Raw genomic sequence first — 23,353 nt, forward strand, 5'->3', positions numbered from 1 at the left:
TTGGGAGGCTTGGGAGAGCTATCCTGCCCCCTCTGTGGGACACCAGGGCCACAGCCAGGGGTGCTGAGCATTAGGGTCTGGCTCCGGAGTCCTGGAGGGGTCTCGAGGCATGAGGCCCCAGGGGAGGCTGGGTTACAGGGAGGGAGGTGGCTCCTCCTGTCTGGTCTTTGTCATCTTGACGACCTCCTCATAGGAAGGCGGCAGCTCAGGGGCGTACAGCCTGTAGGCTGGAGGGGTCGTGGAGTTGAGGTCCAGCTCCCCGAAGGGCAGGGGTAGCTGCATGCCCAGCGGGCACTGCACGAAGCTGTAGGCTGCAGGGACCCAGGATGGGTTTGTGGGGGTGGGCCTGGCCCTCACCGGTACCCTGCCACCCCTGCAGGTGGGTGGGCCACCAGGAGAGGTGTGCCAGCACTCAGGTCACAGTGCTATGCACCGGGCTGTCACTGTCCACGGGGATGGCTGTCAGGTCGCAGGGCTCAGGTGCCAGCGGCAGGTGTGGCTGCGTGTGTGCCTGCTTCCGGAGGTGGCAGAATCGGACACAGCTGGCTGAGACCCCACAGGGCAGCAGCAGAAGGGCAGTGAGCAGGATAAGCCTGGGCAGGGAGGAGCAAGACCCCTACCTCTGGACTGCTCCCTGGTCTCTGGGCACCTGTTTCCAGGGGGCAGTCACAGCCCAGTTGCTCAAGACAAAGCAATGCACAGGATAAAAGAACCAGGACTGCCTCTCCAGGCCAGACACCTCCTTCCTGGCTAGAGTTGGGCCTGAGGATCTGGCTTGGCCTGGTCTGCTGCTGGGCCTGCCCTGGCTGTCTCTCCAGGGCTGGCCACAAGTGGCCTTGGGTTCCTTCCCAGGACACACTGCCCCAGGCCAGCTACAGATTATCGTGCTCCATTCACTCCTCCCACAGGGATGAGGAGTGAGGGAATGGGAAGTGGGCTACCAAGGGAAGTCAGTCAAGGGCCCAGGGGTGTCCCCAGCCATGAAGAACTCAGGCAGGACCCATACCGGATGTTGCCTGGGTGCTGGGAGAGGTGTTATACCCGATGTCCAAATCCCCGAGCGGGAAGACAGAAGGCCTCCAAGACAATGCAACTCGCAAAAAGGGAAGTTTATTGCTGACTCGAGTCAGGGCTCCTGCCGCATCCAACGCAGTGGTGTGGGGTCAGAGAGCCCTGAGCCCAAGCTGTTACACAAATTTATAGGGTGAGCATAAGCAGTTGGTAGCTGGCTTAAGCGGATTGGTTACATGTTTGCAAAGCAATTTTATTGGTCCAAACTTTCGCCGGCTTTTTTCAAACTTGGGCGTTCGTGGGCTTTTTAGCTTTCCCCTGATATCCTTTTCTTACTGGGCGCATGTTGATGGCAGCCTCACAGAGGAACCTGGGATCCGTATGCCAGGCTGCTGGGGGCCTCAGAACCTTCCCGCCAGCGGCCCAGGATGGGAACAGTGGTGGTGACTCTTCAGCCGTGGAGGCAAGTGGGTGGGGGCCTGGTGGGACTGGCCCAGGGGAGGACCGTAGCACCCAGCTGCACGCCGCGCCCTCCACTTACCCCACGTGCCACAGGCTGCTCCAGCTGGCCTGGGGCGGGCACCTCTGGGACGGCGGCACCTGGAGCCGGTAAGGAAAGGCCAGGCCCACTGTCCCGCCGAGCCTCCCCGCGGGAGGACCCCGGGTGCCCCTTACCCCCGCTCCCTCCCTCCGCCCAACCCCTCTCGCCGCCTCCCCGCTCCGCCGCCCCCGACTTACAGGTCGCAGCTGCCTTCCACGAAACCCAGTGCCACCTGCGGGGACACGGGTGAGCCCGGGCCATGGCGCGCCGAGCGCAGACCCGCCCCGCGGTGCCGGAGCCGAGCACCCCGCGACCCACCTGCGGCAGTGGCAGGAGTGGCGGCAGCAACAGGAGCCCGCGGTCGGCCAGCGCCCGGGAGAACCTGCTCAGCGTCGACAGACGTAGCGAGCCCGGAGGCCCGGCGGCAATATGAGGGCCACGCCCCTGGGCCGCTCCCAGCGCAAACCCCGCCCTCCAGAGACTGCGTCCATTGGAGGATTGGCCTTGTAGCCACGCCCAGGTCCCTCGCCCTAACCCTTCCCCCCAGATCAGCCGCGCCTCTAGAAGCCCCGCCCCCGACGGGCTTGGCTCGCCGCAGGTCCTTGGTTACTTCAGGGTCCCGCCCACGCAATTCCCGCCCCATGGTCCTCTCACCAGGTCCATCCACTCCAAGTTTCCTTAGCATAGGGTCACAGGGTGGCGGGCGGTCTTGCCCTTTGGCGTCCTGCAGTCGGGCTCAGGGTGGACGGACGCGTCCCATGGACAGTTATGCTTGGGTGTGGCCTCGGAGGGTGGCGGCCACTCCTCTCACACACCCGGGAGCTCAAGGTCAGGGTTGCAGCAGTCAAGACGCTGGGGCGTTCCAAGAGCGTAGTTCAGCGACATTAATTGTGCACGCTCGCTGCCCTCTGCCCTCTGCTCCTCCGTCGGGCGGTCAGGCTAAAGGAATTGGTCCGCGTGGCAAGGGGCCTTGTCTGGGGAGGGAGGTAGAGGACGCTGCCCTGCGTGTCTTTCTTCACTGCAATCAGGTCGCGCTCCTCAAAGCGTCTACCCCCTGGAGGGGAACTGACTGTAGCTCTTTGAGGGCGGGGTCTCCTCCGCTTGTGCTGCTCCGATAGCTCAGTTGGTAAAGAATTTGCCTCCAATGCAGGAGACCCTGGTTCGATCCCTGGGTAGGGAAGATCCTCTGGGAAAGGGATAGGTTACCCACTCCGGTATTCTTGGGCTTCCCTTGTGGCTCAGCCTACCCACTCCAGTATTGTGGCCTGGAGAATTCCATGGACTGTATAGTCCTTGGGGTTGCAGAGTCGGACACGGCTGAGCGGCTTTCACTTTCACCTCCTCAGCTTGACTCTATCCTGGCTGCACTTGCCAGGCCCGTTGCATAGGCTCTGTCCTGAAGCTATCCTGTGCCTCCGGGCTGAACGGTGGCCCCCAGCTACCCTGCTCCAGCCAGGCTCCTGGCTCAGGAGTGGGAAGGAGAAGGATGGGCAGAAGTGCAGCCAGCATGCAGAAGTGCAGGCAGGACCTGGGCCAGTAAATGCCAAGGCCCGCTGGTTCTAAACCCCAAGTGTTTAGAAGAGAGGGGCCTACCAGGGAGGAGGTGGGGCAGTGCCCTGCAGGGAGGACTCCGGGGCCTGACCTGGCTGTAGGACCTGGATTTCTCTCCCATCTGGTGAGCAGCAGCCTGGTGAGGGTCTGCCCACCGGATAGAAGTCCCACAAAAGGCTGCTCTGCGGCCATTGTTGTGGGCTCAGGGTTAGGGAGAGGGCAGACTTCCAGATGCCAAGGGCACTGAGGAAGTAGGGTGAGGACTCCAGGCTGGTGTCCCGAGGCCTGTGCCCAGGAGAAGCCCTGGATGCAGCTGACCCTCCACTCCTGCCAGGGAAGGCTGCATTTGGTCGCCTAGGGCTGGCACAGGTTGGGCATGCTGGGCTAGTACACGGGGCCTGGCTGGGTGAGCTCTGTGGGGACAGTGTCTACCCTGCCATTCTAGAAGGCAGGGGCTGGTGCAGGTACCATTCTGAGCTCCCAGCAAGGTCTCCTGGGCCGGGAGAGGGGGCTTCTCCCTTGAAGAGCTGGTCAGGACCCAGAAGGCTGAGCCTGGACTCACTTCAGAACACTGGAAAACCAAACTGACAGGTGGGCCTCCCCAGAACCCTGACTGGGCTGTGCAGGAGGATGCAGTGAGGGCTCACTCCTTGCTTGGGGCCTCAGGGACTTGGGAGCAGCAGGGGGGTAAGGGGCTGCCTGGACTTTGGAGTTAGCAGCCCCCACCCTGCTCGCTGGCCTCTCCAGGTGTGGGTTGGCCTCAATTCCACCTCTACCCCCCACCAGCCGTTTCCCCAGGGCTCTAGTTGTCTAGGCTGAGTTCATTGTTTTATGGGCTGACTTGTGTGTGTGGGCAGGGGCAGCCCCCCACCTGCTCACTGCAGCCCACACTGCAGGCATAGAGGCACAGATTCACACAGGGTTTATTGGTTTATTGACAGGTCTGTGGGGGCAGCTGTTCCCCACCAGGACCTCGAAAGTCTGGGTGGGTGCTGGTGGGGCTGGGGACCCGCAGGGCTCAGGTTGGGAGCAGGCTGTGGTCAGGATTGGCCTCTTTGCTGGTTCTGACATGGGGCTGGGATGGGAGCTGGAGCCAGGACAGCAGGAGTGCCCCGGGGGGCCATGCAGGAGGCTGCCCTTTTGAAACTGCCCAGGTTCCAGGCCCCTGGGTGGTTCGGCCTTGTCCACAGACCCGGGGAAGGCTTCGAGAGTGGCAGGAAGATCAGGGGGCTCTGTGGAGAGACTCCTGTGGCCTCAGGGGCCGGTCACCACCTGGGCTACAAAGAGGACCTTGTAGGTCTCCTTCACATCCCCCCTGAGCTGCAGCAGGGCCGATGCCATGAGTGGGTGGTCCGGCTGGAAGGGGAGAGGTGGGAACAGAGGGGGATCCTCAGTCAAGGGGTGCAGCAGGCACGTGTTTTCTCTTGGCGGCACTGCCCACCTCGCCCGCCTAGGCCCCCAGCCCTTTCCTGGGGGAGGGGGGCGGGCTCCCAGGCACCCACATCAAAGTCGATGGGCGGCATCCAGGAAATGCTGATGGCCTTGGTCTGGCCACGCTCCACAGAGCCTTTGGAAGGTTCAACGGTGAAGCCCTTGTGCTGCAGGGCCACGATGTTGTCCATGCTGAACTCAACAGTCTGCAGGCATTGGTGCTGTCAGCGGGCAGGCGGGCAGGCACAGCTCCCAGGAACCAGCACTCCTGCCCCCTGCCCTAACCAGCAGGCTGCCCACCCCTCAACTACAGAGAGGCAAGGCCAGCAGAGGCCCAAGCTGCCCAGGCAGTGGTGGCTGCAGCGGTGCCAGGGAGGCCAGGGCAGTGCTGTGGTCACCTTCTTTGCAGACAGCTGGGTAGTCCGGATGCAGCCCACCTGCAGTTCTCGGGTGGCAGGTGGGGCCTGTGTGTCTGGGTCCAGCTGGGCGTAGTCCAGGGTTACCAGGATGGGCTTTAGCTCCTCAGCTTCTGGAGAGGGAGGGCCTGGCGGGGGTCTCGGGGGTGGGGGTACCACGGAGGGAATGCGGGGGTCCCCGGGGTCAGGCAGGGATCCTCTGAGCAGGGCTGGCCCACTAGCCCTGCCCCCACCTGTGGGGGATGGGCCAGAAATGCCTGCCCTCTCTGCAGACTCAAAGGGCCAAGCGTCCGCTTCTGCCACCCTGCCCACCTCGGGGCTCTCCGCCCTCAGAGGGCTCACCCTCTCTGTGCTCCAGGTCAAAGGCAGGGATCATGGTCAGGGACTCCACAGGCACATCCAGGGGGTCTCCGCCCTCCACGAACATCATGTGCTCGCGGGCCGCGCCCTTCAGGAGGATGCAGTGGGACACTTTCTGGGGGCAGGAGTACAGTGGTTTGCGACCCTGCGTGTGGGGCTCTGGGAGGGGGCGGGGCTGTGATGTGGGCCTGTGGGACCCCAGACATTGGTCTCTCCACCTGATGACCCCCAACCTGATGTGGAGCCCACCAGGCACCAAGCTCCAACGTGTGGCCGCTCAGGCAGCTGAAAGGCTTGGACAAGTGTACATTTGGGTGGGGAGGAGGGCTCCAGGCTGGGTCGGAGTCCTACCTTTTCAAAGAGCACGACCTGTAGCCGGTCAGAGAAGTACAGGCTCTCATGGTCTGGGCTGAAGGTCACAGTGAAGTCCTGAGCCTTGCCGGGCTCCATGATGCCCTTGGCTGGGACCACACTGAACACACTCTGGCCACTGTAGTTCTGGGTGCCTGGGAGCAAGGCGGCCAGGCTGGTCAGGATCCCCCTGAAGCGCCCAGCACCCCCTGGCCACGCCCCCTCCATGGCCCACATGGTCCCCCCAGCTGGCCAGCTTACCCACGACTTCCGTCCTCTGGTCCGGCGAGGCCAGGAACTGTGGCAGGCGGTGCTGGTCTCTGCTCCTGGAGGAGAGGCTGTCCAGCTGCATGGAGAACTTGATGGGCAGCAGGGAGTTGTTCTGCAGCTGCGGGGAGCAGGGCTGGGTCACTGGGGCAGCTGGGCTGGCCAGCTGGGGAGCAGGCCACTGCCGCCAGGTCTCAGCCCTCTCCTGCTCCATCAGGCTCAGGTTAGTCTTCAGTTGAACCAGCATCCCACCCCAGTTCTCTCCTGCCTCCCCCTGTTCCCGGGAGAATGCTGCATCCCTCTAAAATCCCATGGAATCAGGCCCTGGGGTCTGCTGTCAGAACCTGGACTAAGCTAAGTAAAGAAGCAGGGGTCCCATTGGCAACTTCAGCCCAAGGCCACCTCAGATGCGGGGGAGCAGAAAAAGCCAGGCCCACCTGCCTGCGTGGGGATAGGAGCCCACTTGGCCCCTTGAGGGGGATGGCCTACATCCCATGCAGAGGCCCTGGGGCAGAAAGATGGGAGCAGTGAGAAGACATGGGCAGCAGCGGAGGGGCGGAGGAAGGGGCGTCCTCAGCACCCCCTCCCCACTGGCTGGAGGGGCCAGTGGAGTGACAGCTGCTGGGGGTGGTGGGGGAGGGGGCGGTAGAGCGGCCTCTGCTGGCTCCCTGACTGAGGCAGGGTGGATTCCTCCTGGGAACCTCTCCCAGGCGATGGGCAGCACCAGGCCCCGCCATATGCTTTACCTTGAAGCCCAAGGAAACAGACTCTCTGGCGATCACATAGCCCATGTTGAGGACGTCACCTTCAATGGAGCATGTGATCGTGGATGCCACACCCGTGCCCATGAGGGCCAGGGACAAGGTGCCTTTCTTGGTGATGATGTCCAGTGTTTCTTGGGCCTGCAGAGACCACGTCCCTTAGCGTGAAACAGACGCTGGCAGAGGCAGGTGTGGGAGCTCTGTCTTGGAGCAGCTGGGTCAGGGCATGGGGGACCTGAGATGGCTTGGAGCTCCCTGGCCACCACCTCCTCCTCCTTCCAGTGAGAGGCCAGGGCCCAGGAGGACCAGTGGCTCCCAGGCCCAGAGTGCTGGATGGCATGTAGAGCAGGGAGTAGGGCTGCGATAGAGCTCGGGTGGGCTGGGACTCACCAGGATACTCTCACGCGGGGAGAAGGACAGATCTAGGACCTGGGTCTCGCCAGAGGGCAATCTCATGGTGGGGTTCAGCAGGACGAAGGGGCCATCAGGGTTCAGCATGGAGTACTCCAGCTGAGGGCCCAGCGTCAAGGAGGGGGTGAGAATGGGACCTCAGCCCTTCACAGTCCCCTTCTCTCCGCCCGCTCCTGCCCGCCGCCCCCCACCCCCCTCCCCGCCCCTGCTACAAGCTGCCTGGGTGGCGTGGGCAGGATACGTTGAGATCCTCGGGGGAGATGTTCTGGATGGAGACCTTCTTTATGCCCCGGTGTCCTGAAATGGGGGGTCAGGTCACAGCCCCAGGCCTGGGAGTGAGTGTGGGAGCCCAGATGAAAAGAAGGGTGCCTGGATCCCTGTGGGTGGGTGTGTGCATGGGGGCTGGGCTCCGATCAGGACACACCTGCAGCAATGTCACCGAAGTTAATGACGGTCTTGCCTTTGTCGGACGTTACCACGATAGATGGCGCTACCGCTGGACACCACAGCTCCAGGTATAGTGTGTTGTGGGGACTGGGAATGGTGGGGATTTGCTGAGGGCAGTGCCAGACCCTGAGCCCGCCCCACCGGGACCTGGGTGGCTGTTGGCAGGGAGAGTGACCACCCTGCCCCCCTGCCCAGAGCACCGCACCTGAAGCTCAGCATTTCTGTCCCCTTCCTATCTTTGGTGTCGCCACTGGCAACAACACAGGGAACCACAAACTTGTCAAACTTCCCCTGGAAAGACCTGGTTAGGGAGGCCTGTGCCGACTGGTACTCTTGAGAGCTGGAATAGAACCGGCAAGGTACACTCATGCGCTGTCCCCACACTGCCCCCAGCACCCAGGAGGCTGTGCCCTGCCCTCCATGGAGGGCTGTGTAAGGCCGCACCTGCTTCCCAGGGCCCTGGACCAGAGAGTACAGGGCAGTGGGGGTGGCAGCCTGGGTGCCACGTTGTGGCCCAGGCTGTGGTTGTCACAGTTTTGTCTGACCAACTGGCTTTTGCATACCTTCCCTGGTCCCTGTGGGGGCCTCTCCTCTCCCAGGGTACCCGTCAGGCACCACCAGACAACCGAGTTCCTGGGGCCACAGCAAGGGTCCAGGGCTGACAAGTGGCTCAAGCCTGTCAGAGCTGCCTGGAGCTCATGTGGCAGCTGGGGAGGCTGGGCTGCTGAGCTGGGAACATGGGGGTCAGGGGCTCAGCGACCCCCAGCCCCTGGACTGAGACTTTTCACAGGGGCTCTAGGCCCAGGGGAACTGAGGTGAGAAGATACCCAGGACAGCAGAACCTGAGGGGCCTCAAGGCAGCTCCTGGTTCCAGCTGTGCCTGAAGCCAGCCGTGCTCTGGACTTGCAGTCATAAGGCCCTGGAGCATAGGGGGACATCTCTGTGGGGCAGGAGGCGGGGGTAGCCTTCTCTCGGGCCCACCTGGATGCGAGGTCCTCCTTCTGCAGCTCTGGGGGCTGGGAGGCTGAGGCCTGGAGCAGACGGTCTTGGTTCTGCAGCCGCAGCATGGAGAAAGACGGTCTCCGCTGGTCCTTCCTCTGGGTGGCCGTCTCCTTTAGGGACTGCCAGGGGAGTCTGACTATGGTGCTGCCCTTGGGACTCTGCTGGGCCGGCAGACTGCCCAGGGCAGGAACCCGGGACCCAGACCCCAAGCAGCTCCTTAAGGGAGACCGATGACAGGTGCAGAGACCCCTGTGGGCTCATGCACCACCCCCAGTGTCTGCCCTCCCCATCAGGAAGGGGAGGTACAAGGTGAGGCAGAGGGCTGGCCGAAACGGGGGTTCTCGCCCTTGTGCCCTGCCCCCATGTCTCGCTGCCCTCTGGCAGGCTGAAGGCATGCGCCCCTTCCTTCTGTGTGTGCTGTGATAGCAGGGCTGCTTGGACGCTGAGGAGTAACTGCTGGGGGCCCCTGCATCTCCAGGGCAGCAGCGGGTGGGCGGGGCTCTGGGCCGTGACTGCCTAGCTGTATTGGATGCTGCTTCTGGGCAGGAGCCTGGGGCTGCTGCTTCTCCAGGCCTGAACTCCCTCAGGTTCACAGGCCCTTTGATGTTTTGTCTGTTCCCCTTCATTGTAAGCACAAGCCCCTGCTGAGCAGTGCAGAGGACCTGGCCCACCCTCCCAGACCATGGGACCAGGGTCTGGGGCTCTTCCCTGCCTGGAGATGCTCTCAAGAGAGGAGGGAGGGGCTTTGCCAAGAAAAAGTGCTAACCTCTTAAAACACCCCTAGTGCTCCAGTGAAGTGTTCTCAGGGCTCCTGATCCCCAGCCCTGGGTGCCCCCGACCTCAAGGCAGGGTGGGGGTGTTTGTTCCCAAGCCTTTGTGCAAGGGCCTCATGCAAAGTGGGCAGCCCCAAGCCCCCCGGCCCCCTCCCCACCACACACCGATTTGATATCAGCTTTTCTGCTCAGGGCCTGGAAGGCCTCCTGGTGGATCAACTCGCTGGGGAGCACTGGCCGGAAGGCCACTCGGACCAGGCACCTCTGTGGGGGGAAAGGTTCATGCTCTCAGACATGTTGGGGTCTTAGCTTAGAAGAGCCCTCCTGGGAGGTCCTGCCTGATCTCTGTCCCTGGAAGCTGGGTGGCTGCAGGCCCGGTCACCAGGCCCCTCTCACCATGTGGGGGGAGGGTCCCTGTGATGGACCTGGCACACTGCCCACGGTGGGTAGCAGCCCACACGGCATGAGTGAGAAGGGGAAGTTCATGTTCAGGCTCTGAGACTTGGAGGTGGTTCCTGCACCCCCATCTGTCCCCATCCCACGAGAGGAACAGCAGCCCACCCCCAGGATGACCCTGGGCCCCACAAGGGCTCCCTCACCACAGCCTCCCCCGTGCTCAGTACAGCAAGGGAGAGAGGAGGAAGCTCTTAACAGCTGCAGTAACCCCCTTGGAGAAGAGAACCATTTCTTAAGCCTAATTTGCTCACTTTACTACGATGCGTTTCTGTGACGGCAGGGCCTGCATGACCCTGCCCATCCTCACTCAGCTCAGAGATGCTGTGAGGGCCCGGGGGAGTCCCTGCCTTGAGGTCTGGCTCTTTCTGCTTCATCAGAAGAAGCAGAGGTGGGAAACCCTGTGCTCCTGGTGACCAGGTGCTGCGCAGCCTCTGTGACCATCTGCTGTGACATCCAGGGCTGCACACCCTCGCTTGGTCTGAACTGATGGAGCCCCCAGCCAGGGGCCTGTGGGGTCAGCTGCCCTTGGGTGCCCCGCCTCTGGGGCCAGGCTGGGCTGGGTAGAGGGCAGGAGGGCCCACTCAGCTCTGATGAGGACCCAGGTTGATCTCTACCATCTGTTGTCTGGTTGAACCACTGTGGTCCAGGGTGGGCATAGCCAGGCATCCCGGGGTGGCCCTGCCCCCCCCCGCCCCAGCCCATCTGTGGGGCTCACACCTACCTTTCCTGGCCACACGGTGCCCACCAGGGGTGAGATGGTGATGGGCGAATCTGGAGGCAGCAGAAACTCGAAAGAGGTGGGCCCCACGGGAAAAGCGTCCTCTGAGCCAATGCGAGGCACTGAGTGGGTCAGTGAGTTCATGCTCTGGTGGGAGTTGATGACGTACAGGGTGGCCACAGATGTGTCGTACAAGGAGGTGGCTGCAAACTTGATCTGGTAGTGGGACAGCTCCAGGGGCGGGTAGACCCCTACAGCCCGGCATGCCAGCTTGAAGCACCTGGAAGTGACATTTGGGTGGCTCAGCCAGGGGCTGAGCAAGGTGGCGTCCAGCACAGGGACACCCAGGACCGGACATCAGGTGTCACAGGTTTCGTTTCCTACCCCATTAATGAGTTTTAGTAAATTTTCAAAATGCCATTTATCCCTGTGCACATTTTTGTTTTAAATTACTCAAAAATGCTTCATTTTTTATTTAGCTTTCTGACTCTGTGCTTATGCTTTTAACACTCTCACAACGATCTTCTGCTCCTCAATAAGGAAAGCGTGCTTTTTTTTTTCTTTTTTTCCATTTATTTTTATTAGTTGGAGGCTAATTACATCATTACAGTAGTTTTTGTCATACATTGAAATGAATTAGCCATGGATTTACATGTATTCCCCATCCTGGTCCCCCCTCCCACCTCCCTCTCCACCCGATCCCTCTGGGTCTTCCCAGTGCACCAGGCCCGAGCACTTGTCTCATGCACCCAACCTGGGCTGGTGATCTGTTTCACCCTAGATAATATACATGTTTCAATGCTGTTCTCTTGAAACATCCCACCCTCGCCTTCTCCCAGAGTCCACAAGTCTGTTCTATACATCTGAGTCTCTTTTTCTGTTTTGCATATAGGGTTATCGTTACCATCTTTCTAAATTCCATATATATGTGTTAGTATACTGTAATGGTCTTTATCTTTCTGGCTTACTTCGCTCTGTATAATGGGCTCCAGTTTCATCCATCTCATTAGAACTGATTCAAATGAATTCTTTTTAATGGCTGAGTAATATTCCATGGTGTATATGTACCACAGCTTCCTCATCCATTCGTCTGCTGATGGGCATCTGGGTTGCTTCCATGTCCTGGCTATTATAAACAATGCTGCGATGAACATTGGGGTGCACGTGTCTCTTTCAGATCTGGTTTCCTTGGTGTGTATGCCCAGAAGTGGGATTGCTGGGTCATATGGCAGTTCTATTTCCAGCTTTTAAAGAAATCTCCACACTGTTTTCCATAGTGGCTGTACTAATTTGCATTCCCACCAACAGTGTAAGAGGGTTCCCTTTTCTCCACACCCTCTCCAGCATTTATTGCTTGTAGACTTTTGGATAGCAGCCATCCTGACTAGCATATAATGGTACCTCATTGTGGTTTTGATTTGCATTTCTCTGATAATGAGTGATGTTGAGCATCTTTTCATGTGTTTGTTAGCCATCTGTATGTCTTCCTTGGAGAAATGTCTGTCGAGTTCTTTGGCCCATTTTTTGATTGGGTCATTTATTTTTCTGGAGTTGAGCTGGAGGAGTTGCTTGTATATTTTTGAGATTAATCCTTTGTCTGTTGCTTCGTTTGCTATTATTTTCTCCCAATCTGAGGGCTGTCTTTTCACCTTGCTTATAGTTTCCTTTGTTGTGCAAAAGCTTTTAAGTTTCACTAGGTCCCATTTGTTTATTTTTGCTTTTGTTTCTAAAATTCTGGGATGTGGGTCATAGAGGATCCTGCTGTGATTTATGTCGGAGAGTGTTTTGCCTATGTTCTCCTCTAGGAGTTTGATAGTTTCTGGTCTTACATTTAGATCTTTAATCCATTTTGAGTTTATTTTTGTGTATGGTGTTAGAAAGTGTTCTAGTTTCATTCTTTTACAGGTGGTTGACCAGTTTTCCCAGCACCATTTGTTAAAGAGGTTATCTTTTTTCCATTGTATATCCTTGCCTCCTTTGTCGAAGATAAGGTGACCATAGGTTCGTGGATTTATCTCTGGGCTTTCTATTCTGTTCCATTGATCTATATTTCTGTCTTTGTGCCAGTACCATACTGTCTTGATGACTGTGGCTTTGTAGTAGAGTCTGAAGTCAGGCAGATTGATTCCTCCAGTTCCATTCTTCTTTCTCAGGATTACTTTGGCTATTCAAGGTTTTTTGTATTTCCATACAAATTGTGAAATTATTTGTTCTAGTTCTGTGAAAAATACCGTTGGTAGTTTGATAGGGATTGCATTGAATCTATAGATTGCTTTGGGTAGTATAGCCATTTTGACAATATTGATTCTTCCAATCCATGAACATGGTATATTTCTCCATCTGTTTGTGTCCTCTTTGATTTCTTTCATCAGTGTTTTATAGTTTTCTATGTATAGGTCTTTTGTTTCTTTAGGTAGATATACTCCTAAGTATTTTATTCTTTTTGTTGCAATGGTGAATGGTATTGTTTCCTTAATTTCTCTTTCTGTTTTCTCATTGTTAGTGTATAGGAATGCAAGAGATTTCTGTGTGTTAATTTTATATCCTGCAACTTTACTGTATTCATTGATTAGCTCTAGTAATTTTCTGGTAGAGTCTTTAGGGTTTTCTATGTAGAGGATCATGTCATCTGCAAACAGAGAGAGTTTCACTTCTTCTTTTCCTGTCTGGATTCCTTTTACTTCTTTTTCTGCCCTGATTGCTGTGGCCAAAACTTCCAAAAGTATGTTGAATAGTAGTGGTGAGAGTGGGCACCCTTGTCTTGTTCCTGATTTCAGGGGAAATGCAGGAAAGCGTGCTTGATCCTGTCATAGACACATTTAGCACACATGGAACCACCATAGGCTTGGCTGACGTGTTTCTTAGTTTCAGACAACCTCATGAGAACTTTAGGTCTCACAGCATGAATGCCTCTAAGTTGCCCTGGGCACACACCACATGCGGATTTTGGTGCTTTCCCAACCTTCTTGGTATAAATGTAAACAATTCTATTACTAGGGGTTTGCGGCAGCCTGGTTTTGTTAGAGGCTGTATTGTAGAACAGCTACGATGGTATGTCAGATGCTCCACCATCCTGAATGCCTCTAGATGCTTTCCCTGGAAGAGGCCCCTGTGCACATTTTAACTGGATAGTTAAACTTTTCATCACAAGTTTAAACAGTTGCAATGGAAGTCACAATGGAGGTTTCTGACTTATTTCCTTAAATATTCAGTGATATTTAAAAGGATTTCCCAGGTAACTCAGTGGTAAAGAATCTGCCTGGCAATGCAGGAGACGCAAGAGACATAGGTTTGATTACTGGGTTGGGAAGGTCCCCTGGAGAAGGAAATGGCTATCCACTCCAGTATTCTTGCCTGGAGAATCCCATGGACAGAGGAGCCTGGAGGGCTATAGTTCATGGAGTTGCAAAGAGTTGGACACGACTGAGCACAAGCATATGCATGACATTTAAAAATAAAATGACAGAGCTTCCCTAGGTGCTCAGTGGTAAAGAATTCACCTGTCAATGAAGGAAATATGGGTTTGACCCCTGGTCCAGGAAGATTCCACATACTGTGGAGCAACTAGGTCCATGTGCCATAACTATTGAGCCTGTGCTTTAGAGCCCAGGAACCACAGCTACTGAGTCCACATGCCCTAGTGCCTGTGCTCTGCAACAAGAGAAGCCGCCACAATGAGAAGCCCATGCAACACAACTAGAGAAAAGCCCGCACAGCAACAAAGACTCAGCACAGCCAAAAATACATAAAATTAAAAGATAAAACTGATAAATTACTTTTTAAACATAAACATGGGAATCTGTAAGCCATAATGAATTGATTCCTGCCATTATCGATTAAAAAACCCCAGATATTTGGTATTTTAATCTCTAGAAAATTTACATTCCGTATTTCTTTGAACTCCTGTTCCCATGGCACTCTTGTCTTAGAATTTTACCCTAATTTCATATATTTTAATGCTTTATGAGGTGATGTCGATGACCCTGTCATTCTCGTCTGTAACAAAAATGTGTTCATATGTTGAAATATTTCGGTGTATATTTCTGTGTCCGGTAAGTACAGACTCTAAACAGTAAAAAAAAAAAAAAAAAAATCCTTCTGGGTGGAGAAGTCATCGAGGTTATTGTTAGAACTTGATTAATAGAAAAAGCATATATGTGTATAATGTGATCCTTATTACATAAAGAAATAAGAGGTGCTTGGAGTCACTTCAGGAAGGTGCCCATGAAGGGCGTGGCTTTGGCCTCACTCGACTGACCTGGGAATAGGGAACAGCTAGGGGGGCATGCCTCGAGTCTCTCAACCCTGCAACCCCTTCCTTTACATTCTCGCTTGTCCCTCTGAAGATCTCCCTTGCAGTTCTCTCATGTTCTGCTCCACTTTCCTTTAAGAAAAGGCTGTCTGGGGACTTCGCTGGTGGTCCAGGGGCTATGACTTTGCACTCCCCATGCAAGGGGCCCAGGTTTGATACTTGCTTGGGGAATGAGATCCTTCATGCTACAACTAAAGGTCCCACCTGCCACAACTAAGACCTGGCGCAGCAAAATAAATAAAGAAATATTACAAAAAAAAAAAAAAGAAAAGACTGTTGGGTCCAATCACCCAGGCTTAGCTAGAGGCTGTTGCCCTGTGACCTGGAGGCATTTGAATTCAGTGGAGATACAAAAGGTCCTGCCACTCAGCACCACCACATTTGCTGAGAACATGTGCTTATCTCTGAGTGTGCTTTACATGTTTCTCTCCCCACCCAAACCGCCGAGGTGAGAGGAGCCCATCAACTTGTGGGGAATGTTCTTCTGACTTCAGAGGCAGACATGCAATATGTCTGGCCTCCCCACCTGGTTGCAAGCTTCCATCTTCTTTTATCTGATTACATAGGTGGCTGGTGCCAGTTACCAGGGCCAGGCTCCAGGGAGCCTCAGCCCTGCTCTGGGCATGTGCTCTACCTCCAGAATGTCATCACCATCACTACCATCATCATCAACACCACCACCATCACCACCATTATCATCACTATCACCTTCACCACCATCATCATCACCATCTCCACCATCACCACCACCACCACCATCATCACCACCATCATCATCACCATCACCATCATATCACTATCATCATCAAAACTACCCCCATCAACAGCAGCATCAATGGGCCAAGGGTAGTGAGGTTTCCCTTCTTCTCCTGTTCTCTAGAAGATCTATTTAAGATTGGCATCATTTTTTCTTTAAATGTTTGGAAGAACTCATTAGTGAAGTCATCTGCAACTTTCGTTGTGGGAAGCTCTTAAGCTTTGCTTTAATTTTTTCATTTAAAATATTTTTATTGCCAATTTTTATTTCCTTTTCTGTCCTATATTTAAATTTTTGCCCATTTATTTTATTTTCTTCCAGATTTATTGATATGTAATTGACACACAGCTCTGCATTAGTTTGAGGTGTGCAGCAAAATGATTTGACTTATACTGTGAAATGATGTTCACAGTAAGTTTAGTGAAAATCCATCATCTCACATATATACAAAATTAAAGAAATAAGTATTTTTTTTCCTTTGTGATGAGAATACTTTGGGTTTACTCTCTTACCATTTCTGTATAACATACAAGAAGGGTTAATTATATCTAGCACGTTGAACATTACATCCTTAGTTGTTTGTTGTTCAGTTGCTAAGTCATGTCTGACGTTTTGCGACCCCATGGACTGCAGCACGCCAAGCTCCTCAGTCCTCCACTGTCTCCTGGAATTTGCTCAAATTCATGTCCATCGAGTTCGTAATGCTATGTAACCATCCTCTCCCACCCCCTTCTCCTTTTGCCTTTAATCTTTCCCAGCATCAAGGTCTTTTCCAGTGAGTTGGGCGACCAAAGAATTGGAGCTTCAGCTTCAATATCAGTCCTTCCAATAAACATTCAGTGTCGATCTCCTTTAGGATTGATTGGTTTGATCTCTTTGATGTCCAAGGAACTCTCAAGAGGCTTCTCCAGCACGACAGTTGAAAAGCATCAATTCTTTGATGCTCAGCATTCTTTATGGTCCAACTCTCACATCTGCACATGACTACTGGAAATATCAGAACTTTGACTATATGGAGCTTAATTGGCAAAATGATTTTACTATGCTGTCTAGGTTGGTCATAATTTTTCTTCCAAGGAGCAAGCAAGCATCTTTTAATTTCATGGCTGCAATCACTGTCTTCAGTGATTTGGGAACTCAAGAAAATCTGTCACTGCTTCCACGATTTTCCTCTTCTATTTGCCGTGAGTGATGGGACCAGATGTCATGATCTTAGTTTTTTGAATGTTGAGTTACAAGATAGCTTTTTCACTCTCTTTCACTTTCATCAAGAGGCTCTTTAGTTCCTCTTCACTTTCTGTCGTTAGAGTGGTATCATCCGGACATCTGAGATTGTTGATATTTCTCCCGGCAATCTTGATTCCAGCTTCTGAGTTGTCCAGCCCAGCATTTTGCATGATATACTCTGCATACAGGTTAAATAAGCAGAGTGACAATATACAGCCTTGACGTACTCAATTTTCCCAATTTTGAACCATTCAGTTGTTCTATGTCTGGTTCTGTTTCTTCTTGAGCCACATACAGGTTTCTCGGGAGACAGGTAAGACAGTCTGGTATTCCCATGTCTTTAAGAATTTTCCAGTTTATTGTGATCAACACAAAGTCAATGAAGCAGAAGTAGATGTTTTCCTGGGATTCCCTTGCTTTCTCTATGATCCAATGAATGCTGGCAATTTGATCTCTTGTTCCTTTGCCTTTTCTAAACCCAGCTTGCACATCCGGAAGTTCTTGGTTCACATACTGCTGAAGCCTAGTTTGATGGATTTTGAGCATAACCTTATGAGCATGAGAAATTAGTGTAACAGTCTGGTTGTTTGAACATTCTTCGGCATTGCTCTTCTTTGGGGTTGGAATGAAAACTGACATTTTCCAGTCTGGTGGTCACTGCTGAGTTTTCCAAATTTGCTGATATATTGAGTGCAGCACTTGAACAGCATCATCATTTAGGATTTGAAATAGCTCAGCTGGAATTCCATCACCTCCACCAGCTTTGTTTATAGTAATGCTTCCTAGGGCCAACTTGACTTCACACTTCATGATGTCCAGCTCTAGGTGACCATATCATTGTGGTTATCAAGATCATTAGGGCATTTTTTTTGTATGATTCTTCTGTGCATTCTTGCCACCTCTTCTTAATATTTTCTGCTTCTGTTAGTTCCTTATCGTTTCTGTCCTTTGTTGTGCCCATCTTTGCAAGAAATGTGCCCCTGGTATCTCCAATTTTCTTGACGAGGTCTCTAGTCTTTCCCATTTTGTTGTTTTCCTCTATTTCTTTGCATTGACCACTGAGGAAGGCTTTCTTATTTCTCCTTGCTATGCTTTGGAACTCTGCATTCAGTTGAGTATATCTTTCATTTTCTACTTTGCCTTTCACTTCTCTTCTCAGCTATTTGTAAAGCCTCCTCAGACAACCACTTAGCCTACTTGCAAGTCTTTTTCTTTTGGATGGTTTTGTTCACTGCCTCCTGTGCAGTGTTATAGACCTCTGTCCATAGTTCTTCAGGCACTGTGTCTACCAGATCTAATCCCTTGAATCTATTTGTCACTTCCACTCTATAATCATAAGGGATTTGATTTAGGCCATACCTGAATGGACTAGTGGTTTTCCGTACTTCCTTCAATTTTTAAGTCTGAATTTTGCAATAAGGAGCTGATGATCTGAGCTAGTCAAAGCTATGTTTTTTTTTTTCAGTAGTCATGTGTGGATGTGAGAGTTGGACCATAAACAAATCTGAGCACCGAAGAATTGATGCTTTTCAACTGTAGTGAAGACTCTTGAGAGTCCCCTGGATTGCAAGGAGATCAAACCAGTCAGTCCTAAAGGAAATCAGTCCTTTGATTTCCAAATCAGCCCAAAGAATATTCTTTGGAAGGACTGATGCTGAAGCTGAAGCTCCAATACTTTGGCCACCTGATGCAAAGAATTGACTCATTTTGGAAAAGACCCTGATGCTGGGAAAGACTGAAGGCAGGAGGAGAAGGGGACAACAGAGGATGAGATGGTTGGATGGCAGCACCGAATCAATGGACATGAGTTTGAGCAAGCTCTGGGAGTTGGTGATAGGCAGAGAAGCCTGGAGTGCTGCAGTCCATAGGGTCATAGAGTCAGACATGACTGAACTGAACTGAACTGATTGAGCCACAGTCAGCTCCAGGCCTTGTTTTTGCTGAGTGTATAGAGCTTCTCTATCTTCAGCTGAAAAGAATACAATCAATCTTATTTTGGTATTGACCATCTGGTGACATCCATGTGTAGAAACATCATTTGTGTTGTTGGAAAAGGGTGCTTCCTATTACCAGTGTGTTCTCTTGACAAAATTCTGTTAGCCTTTTTCCTGCTTCATTTTGTACTCTAAGGCCAAACTTGCCTGTTGCTCAAGGTGTCTCTTGACTTCCTACTTTTCCAGTCTCCTGTGATGAAAGGACATCTTTTTGGTGTGTGTTAGTTTTAGAAGGTCTTGTAGAGCTTCACAGAACTGGTCAACTTCAGCTTCTTTGGCATCAGTGTTTGAGGCATAGACTTGGATTACTGTGATGTTGAATGGTTTGCTTTGGAAATGAACCGAGATCATTCTATCATTTTTGAGGTTGCACCCAAGTACTGTATTTCAGACTCTTGTTGACTATGAGAGCTACTCTATTTCTTCTAAGGGATTCTTGCCCACAGTAGTAGATATAATGGTCTTAGAATTAAATTTGTCCATTCCTATCCATTTTATTTCACTGATTCCTAAGATGCTGATGTTCATTCTTGCCATCTCCTGCTTGACCACATCCAATTTATCTTGATTCATGGACCAAACACTCCAGGTTCCTATGCAATATTGTTATTTACAGCATCCGACTTTACTTTCACCACTAGATACATTCACAGCTGAGTGTCATTTCCACTTTGACTCCGCTGCTTCATTCTTTCTGGAGCTGTTTCTCTGGCCTTCCCCAGTAGCATATTGAACACCTTTGAATGTGGGGGGTCTCACCTTCTAGTGTCATATCTTTTTGCCTTTGCATACTGTTCATGGGCAAGAATACTCTCACGGCAAGAATACTGGAGTGGCTTGCCATTCCCACCTCTGGTGGACCACATTTTGTCAGAACTCTTCACTTTGACCTGTCTTGGGTGGTCTTGCATGGTATGACTCATAGCTTCACTGAGTTACGCAAGCCCTGTTGCCATGACAAGGTTGTGACCGTTAAGGGACATCCCTACTAGTTATTATAACTGGAAGTTTCTATAAGAGGGTTTAAACTTTGCATTTGATTTCCCTCGTAGTTATTGAACTATTCAGAGTTTCTCTTTTTCTCCATGTCAGTTTTGCCAAGTTTTTGTTTTTTAGAAAATTGTTCATTATATCCAAACTGTCACATTTACTGGTGTAAAGTTGTTCATAACATTAAAAAAAAAATCTTTCTGATGTTTGTAGCATCTGTGATGTGTCCCCTTTCATACCCAAGACTGACAATTTGTGTTTTTTTGGTCCCCTCTCTTTAAAAAAAAAATCTTGATTGGTCTTGCTAAGAGTAATGAATTTACTAATTTCTAGAACAGACTTTTAGTTTTATTATTTTCTCTTTTGGATACTTGATTTATTTCACTGATTTACACTGTTATCTTTATTACCTTCTTTCCTTATACTTTCTTTGGGTTTAATCTGCTGTGCTCTCTTCCCAGTTCTTGAAACAGAAGGTTAAATAATTGATTTTGCACACTCTCTCCTCTTCTTTATATGCATTTGGAGCTAGAAACTTTCTACTAAGCACTGCTTTTGGTGGTTCACAAGCCCTCCAACTTAACATGTCCACAGTCAAATCCTTAGATGTGTTCACGTGGTTCAGGTACTCCCATAGAGTTGGGGGTAAAAGCAGAAGCAAGATGTAGATCACTATGTGGAGTCTGACACCACCCATGTCACCAATGTGGGGGTGTCACACCCCACCACCCCTGACCACCTGCAGCTCCCCTGGCGTTAGTGCTGAAGTCCCACATTCTGGGAACCCCTCCTTCCTAGACAACCTGACCTGGCTAGTCACCTTGCGTTTACATAAATTTAGGTCTTCAGCATTGCAGGAAGATTCTTTACTGTCTGGGCCATCAGGGAAGCCCCAGGAATACAAACAAACAATAAATATGCCAATAGGAAGTGAAAATCAGACACCCAGAATTCGGAAGGACCCTGAGGATTCTGGCAGTGGGAGGCTCTGGGGAGGGAGGGGGTCTGCATGTTGCTTGCTGCAAGCAGATGGTCTATTTCTGTAACAAAGGGAAACCGGAGGCAAACATGATAAAAATGTAAGAGCTACTATTGTGGGTGGAGGGTACAGCAAGCTGGTTCTGGGATCCTCTGAAGGCAGAAGGGAGGGCTTAGAGGAGGTGGCCCTAAGGAAGTTGCTGACCCCCACATACAGAAGAGGGCACCCCAGAGCCACGAAGGAGCAAAGTGTGAACTGGGCTCTCAAAGCTGAGGAGAAGCTACCATTTGCAAAAATGAGCAGCAGGAAAGGACCCAGATCAAACCACAAATACAGCTGTTAAAAGAGAAAAAAGGAACAGAATAAATAAAATTCATATTGACAGTAAAACATGCCAGAGAGATGTGCCCACAAGAGAATCGAAAACTGCAATGTGATCATTCAAAGTGAGCTTAACAGACTTGAGAAAATAATACATATGAAAAAACAAACATCAGAATCATAAGAAGTCAGAAGCGAGGGATTAAAATTTAGGAAAGGGGACTTCCCTGGCAGTTCGGTGGCTAGGACTCTGTGCTTCCACTGCAGGAAGAGTTGGATCCCTCGTTGTGGGGCTAAGATCCCACAGACTGTGTGGTGTGGCCAAAACAAAAACTCACAAACGACTGAGAAAAGAATTATAAAAAAAAGAAATTTAGAAACAGAAACTCAGAAGGGAACCATGAATAAAGAAACACGGAAGATAATTCTTTAAGAGAAAGAAGAGATAAGAGTGGAAATATCTAAAAAAATGATGAGGGACTTTCTTGGTCGCCCAGTGGGTAAGACTGCAGGCTCCCAGTACAGGCAGCCCGGGTTCCACTCCTGGTCAGGGGGCTGGATCCCACATGCCGCAACTAAAGATCATGCGTGCCACAACGAAGATTGAAGATTCCACACACCACAACTAAGGATATTTGGGCCACAGTGAGGAAAGCAGGAGAGACTCCATCTTGAAGCTTGTCATCCATCTTAAAGACAGGATGTAAACTGGGCCTGAAGCCTGCCCAAGAGTAAGGAAACTTTTGCCAATGAAAACCAGGTTTCCTGGAGACTTCCCTCCCTACAGACAGCGAACAGAGATTGTAGTTGAGGTCAGGCTGACCCTGTTAGGTTAACCGTGTAGACATCCCCCCTTGATGTATAATCATTGTCTCCCCCAACTTTAACCTTAATTGTTTGTTCTCCTAGCACATACTTATTGTAAAACTCAATCATATACAACAAAGAGGTTGCTAACATGTAACCAGTCACGTGGGGTGGGGGGTGGTAATAAAATTGGGCCTCTCAGAAACATCAGGGTACTTGTTGGGAACTGATTCCCCTTGGACCCACTGGCGTAATAAACCATACTCCACTATCCTGAGTGTCCTCTGAGGTGTGTTTGAGACTCTGGATTCCACAACAATACCTGGTGCACCCAAATAAATAAAGAAATCATATTTTTAAAATGATGAAAAGGATCCAAGAAAAAGTGTCAAAAAAAAAAAAGCAAAGACAAGTCATTATATTTATTTCAGGAGGCTCCCAGGAGGAAAACCGAAGGACAAGAATAAAGCACATGTTTTAAGGACTAAAATTCAAGGAAGTGTTCCTGAAATTAAAAAAAAAAAAAGATTTGAAAAGCACCATGTACCTGGGAAAATCAATTGATAACAACCAACACGAAGTGTGTTTTTATAAAATTACTGGATTTTAGATAAGACGTTGTTACTCTTTACAACCCCAAGGACTGCAGCAGACCAGGCTTCCCTGTCCTTCGTCATTTCCCAGAGTTTGCTCAAACTCACATCCATTGGGTCGATGACGCCATCCAACCATCTAATCTGTTGCCCCTTCTACTCTTGCCCTCAATCTTTCCTAGCACCAGGGTCTTTTCCAATGAGTCGGTTCTTTGCATCGGGTGGCCAGAGGATTGGAGCTTCAGCTTCAGCATCAGTCCTTCCAATGAACATTCAGAATTGATTTCCTTTAGGGTTGACTGGTTTGACCTCCTTAATATCCAAAGGACTCTCTAGAGTCTTATCCAGCACCATAGTTTGAAAGCATCAATTCTTCAGTGCTCAGTCTTCTTTACGTTCCAACTCTCCTATCTGTACCTGACTACTGGAAAAACCAGAGCTTTGACGATAGGGATCTTTGTCAACAAAGTGATATCTCTGCTTTTTACTGGGCTGTCTAGGTTTGTCATAGCTTTTCTCCCAAGGAGCAAGCATCTTTTAATTTCATGGCTGCAATCACCGTCCACAATGATTCTGGAGCCCAAGAAAAATGAAATCTGTCACTGTTTCCATTTTTCTCCCCATCTGTTTGCCATGAAGTGATGGGACTGAATGCCATGATCTTAGTTTTTTGAATGTTGAATTTCAAGTCAGCTTTTTCAGGCTCCTCTTTAACTTTCATCAAGAGGCTCTTTAGTTTCTCTTTGTTTTCTGACATTAGGTATCATTTGCATATCTGAGGTTACTGATATTTCTCCTGGCAATCTTGATTCCAGCTTGAGCTTCACCCAGTCTGGCATTTTGAATGATGTACTTACTCTGCATGAGCAGGGTGACA

General features: G+C 51.2%; 2 protein-coding genes across 8 annotated transcripts in view; both read right to left on the reverse strand.

Annotated features, from left to right (window-relative positions):
- Nucleotides 1-132: 132 nt before the first annotated feature.
- TMEM52 (transmembrane protein 52) lies at nt 133-2,195 on the reverse strand. Its single transcript, XM_020873790.2, is given in 6 exon segments — nt 133-311; nt 415-593; nt 1,553-1,611; nt 1,746-1,784; nt 1,871-1,996; nt 2,088-2,195. Coding segments are annotated over 6 exon segments (690 nt in total).
- Nucleotides 2,196-4,020: 1,825 nt separating this feature from the next.
- CFAP74 (cilia and flagella associated protein 74) overlaps nt 4,021-23,353 on the reverse strand; it is a 99,655-nt gene continuing 80,322 nt past the window's right edge. For 5 of the 7 annotated variants that reach the window (XM_070474149.1, XM_020873749.2, XM_020873746.2 and 2 more), the window contains 14 exons: nt 10,500-10,776; nt 9,488-9,586; nt 8,529-8,668; nt 7,753-7,887; nt 7,525-7,634; nt 7,342-7,397; nt 7,080-7,199; nt 6,675-6,830; nt 5,923-6,049; nt 5,662-5,816; nt 5,293-5,425; nt 4,933-5,063; nt 4,606-4,740; nt 4,021-4,459 (listed from right to left, as the gene is read on the reverse strand). In XM_070474149.1, the coding sequence (XP_070330250.1) occupies nt 4,358-4,459; nt 4,606-4,740; nt 4,933-5,063; nt 5,293-5,425; nt 5,662-5,816; nt 5,923-6,049; nt 6,675-6,830; nt 7,080-7,199; nt 7,342-7,397; nt 7,525-7,634; nt 7,753-7,887; nt 8,529-8,668; nt 9,488-9,586; nt 10,500-10,776 (1,876 nt within the window). In that variant the 3' untranslated portion in view covers nt 4,021-4,357. Of the gene's footprint in view, nt 4,460-4,605; nt 4,741-4,932; nt 5,064-5,292; nt 5,426-5,661; nt 5,817-5,922; nt 6,050-6,674; nt 6,831-7,079; nt 7,200-7,341; nt 7,398-7,524; nt 7,888-8,528; nt 8,669-9,487; nt 9,587-10,499; nt 10,777-23,353 lie in introns of those variants that run through there. The other 2 variants (XM_020873747.2, XM_020873752.2) reach the window with 2 other exon arrangements.

This window comes from Odocoileus virginianus, chromosome 11, assembly GCF_023699985.2.
Source record: "Odocoileus virginianus isolate 20LAN1187 ecotype Illinois chromosome 11, Ovbor_1.2, whole genome shotgun sequence".
Lineage (NCBI taxonomy): Eukaryota > Metazoa > Chordata > Mammalia > Artiodactyla > Cervidae > Odocoileus > Odocoileus virginianus.